This window comes from Poecilia reticulata, linkage group LG10 (genome assembly GCF_000633615.1).
Source record: "Poecilia reticulata strain Guanapo linkage group LG10, Guppy_female_1.0+MT, whole genome shotgun sequence".
NCBI lineage: Eukaryota > Metazoa > Chordata > Actinopteri > Cyprinodontiformes > Poeciliidae > Poecilia > Poecilia reticulata.
In genome coordinates, this window is record NC_024340.1 from 24,480,574 (window position 1) to 24,483,437 (window position 2,864).

Below are 2,864 nucleotides of genomic sequence, written 5' to 3' on the forward strand. Positions count from 1 at the left end.
TTATCATTTTCATCGATTATTAAAACATTAACAGTCACGTTGCTGCTGAGTGGAGGAACACCAGAGTCTGTAGCCTGAACTTTAAACTGAAACGTCTTTAACTCCTCAAAGTTAAAAGCCTGCAGACTGATTATATCTCCGGTCTCTGAATTAATATTAACAAGTTTAGATGAAATTAGCTGATCAGTACTAGTTTGTACAATGGAATAGCTCACCTTGCCATTATTATCAATATCAGCATCAATTGCCGATACACTTTTAATAACTGTCCCCACCGGGCTATTCTCTGTCACGAAAACATGTATTAGTGGTTCAGAGAATCGTGGTGGATTGTCATTGACATCAGATACTAGAATATTAACTGTGTTCGTGCTTGAGAGAGATGGAGATCCTCCATCGATTGCGACTATAGTTACGTTGTATTCAGCATGAGTCTCTCTATTTAATGGTTCATTAACTACTAACGAGTAATAATTTTTGTAATTCGTTTCCAATTTAAACGGGGTTTCATTTACAATAAGAGCTTTAACTTTCCCGTTTTCCCCGCCGTCTTTGTCCACCACTGACACAAGAGCAACAGCTGTGCCTACTTGTGCGTCCTCTTTCACTTTGCTATGCAGCGATGTTACGGTGATCTCTGGAGCGTTATCATTCAAGTCCACCACTTCTACCAGCACTTTACAGTGAGCAGACATTGGAGGTTGACCTTTGTCACTTGCCTGAGCATGAATCTCAAAGACGGGGTTTTCTTCGAAGTCGATATTACCTTTCACAAGAAGCGCACCTGTTTTAGGGTCAATCTCGAATAAATTCAAAACACGATCCTGTCCTTTCTTTCTCAAAGAGTACTCTATCTCACCATTTAAACCCTCGTCTGCATCCGTTGCGTTTAGATTGGCGACTGTTGTCCCTGTTGATACATTTTCTGGAATTTGAATCTTATACAGAGACTTACTAAAAATAGGGTGGTTGTCATTGGTATCTAATACTGTGATGACTATTTCCGAGGTTCCCGACTTTGGTGGGTTTCCTCCATCTACGGCAGTCAGAGTGAGTTTTATAACAGAGTCTCGTTCGCGGTCGAGTGTTTTATCCAGCACCAGCTCAGCAGACACGCTGTCTGCTCCTTTGTGAATTTCTAACGTAAAATAATCATTGCTTCCTAGTTTGTAAGTGTTAACGCTGTTTTTTCCGACATCTAAGTCTGACGCTTCTATTAGACTAAATTTGACTCCAGGTAAGGTGTTTTCAGGAACATCAATCAACTGAAAACGCTCAGAAAAAACAGGCATGTTATCATTAATATCTTTTATTGCTACCTCTATACGGTAGAGCTTCATCGGGTTTCTTATCACAGCTTCTATGCTCACGGTGCATTTTGCGGATTTTGCACAAAGCTCCTCTCGGTCTATTCTTTTATTCACAAACAGAATCCCCGTTTTCAAATCGAGGTCGAAATACTTCCTTTTTGCCGAATCGACGATTTGGAACATGCGAGGCGCTAGATCCTGGATGTTAATATTTAGGTCTTTTGCGATATTTCCCACTGACGTCCCGGGGTTTACCTCCTCTGAGATGGTATACGAGAGTTGTGCGGTGGCAACTTCCCAGCTGCAACACAGCAGCAGCGCGACGGAAACACCATTCCATAAAGAGCTCGCTCCTCTTGAGAAATACATGTTCATATCCAGCGTAACATGAAGAAATTCAAATCCAGTGCAAACATTTCAACAGGCATAAAAACACGGAGCAAAAACCAGTGTTGACCATGTTTCCAGTCGCCTTAATGTTCTCCTTCTCTCACGGTCTGCTTCCCTCTCTAACAAAGAACAGAAAAAAAAATCATAAGCCCTTGTGATTGGGAGGAGTCTTATACCGCGTAAGAACGCTACTGCCTACATGCCGTGGTCTTCAGTGCCACCATGTGTGCATTCAAGAAAATGAAACTGACCATCTTTTACAAATAACGTTTTCCGAGATACAAATATATTTTTAATTTCACCTCAGAATATCAAAACTACTACAACCAAAACCACTGCTGCTACTGTTACTACTAATATACTTATTAATGTTAGTATTTTTGTTGCTATGTAAGAATGTCAACATAATCCTGGATATTTTGACCCACTATTAAATTGAAATCACAGAGAATAATAAGCTAAAACAAAATTGCAAGAACAAAATTATTTCAGGAGGATCATTTATATTCGTTTATTTTCAAATTATCTGCGGCTAAAATCAAACAAATCAAAAGAAAATCAATACCTTAAAAGTTTGTATCGCTAAAAGCAAAATAATAATAAAAAAATAATAAGCTATCTTAAAAATTCACATCCAAAAAATATCAAATCCAACAATGAATGATTACTCAGTCTCCAAAAATGTATTTGGCAGGAAAAGACTATAAACTTCATTCTGTGATTGCAAAACAATCCCCTCACTCAAATTAAACACAAAGCACAACTAACAGGGACGTCTTATTTCAGCACCATGGATAACGACACTAATTTTCAACATCAGTGAGATGTGGATGAAACAGTTGATACTGTTGGTATTTTGGCTCACACAAAGTTGTAATCTTCATGTTAAATATGAGTAAAAATCCGATGTCAGGAAAACCACAGTTCTAGTACAACATTAACAGCATCAGTAGATTAAATTCCTTTGTGAAAGAAAACAAAATACGGAAAACCCTAAAACACGAATCTCTGTTTCCAACAGTGAAAAAAATATATGTAGCTTCTTACCTTTTCTTTTGTGGGTAAAGTTTGAGTTCTGGTAAAAGTATCACTCCCGTTAATACTGATCAGTTCAGCATCTACAGGTGGAAACGGGGCGGGGAAAACCACTACGTCACTCTTCAG

General features: G+C 38.5%; 1 protein-coding gene across 1 annotated transcript in view; it reads right to left on the reverse strand.

The window, feature by feature from the left end:
- LOC108166627 (protocadherin alpha-3-like) overlaps nt 1-2,191 on the reverse strand; it is a 35,549-nt gene extending 33,358 nt beyond the window's left edge. The window contains exon 1 of the mRNA XM_017307031.1: nt 8-2,191. Within this exon, the coding sequence (XP_017162520.1) occupies nt 8-1,685 (1,678 nt within the window). The 5' untranslated portion in view covers nt 1,686-2,191. The remainder of the gene's footprint in view (nt 1-7) is intronic.
- Between the last annotated feature and the right edge of the window lie 673 nt (nt 2,192-2,864).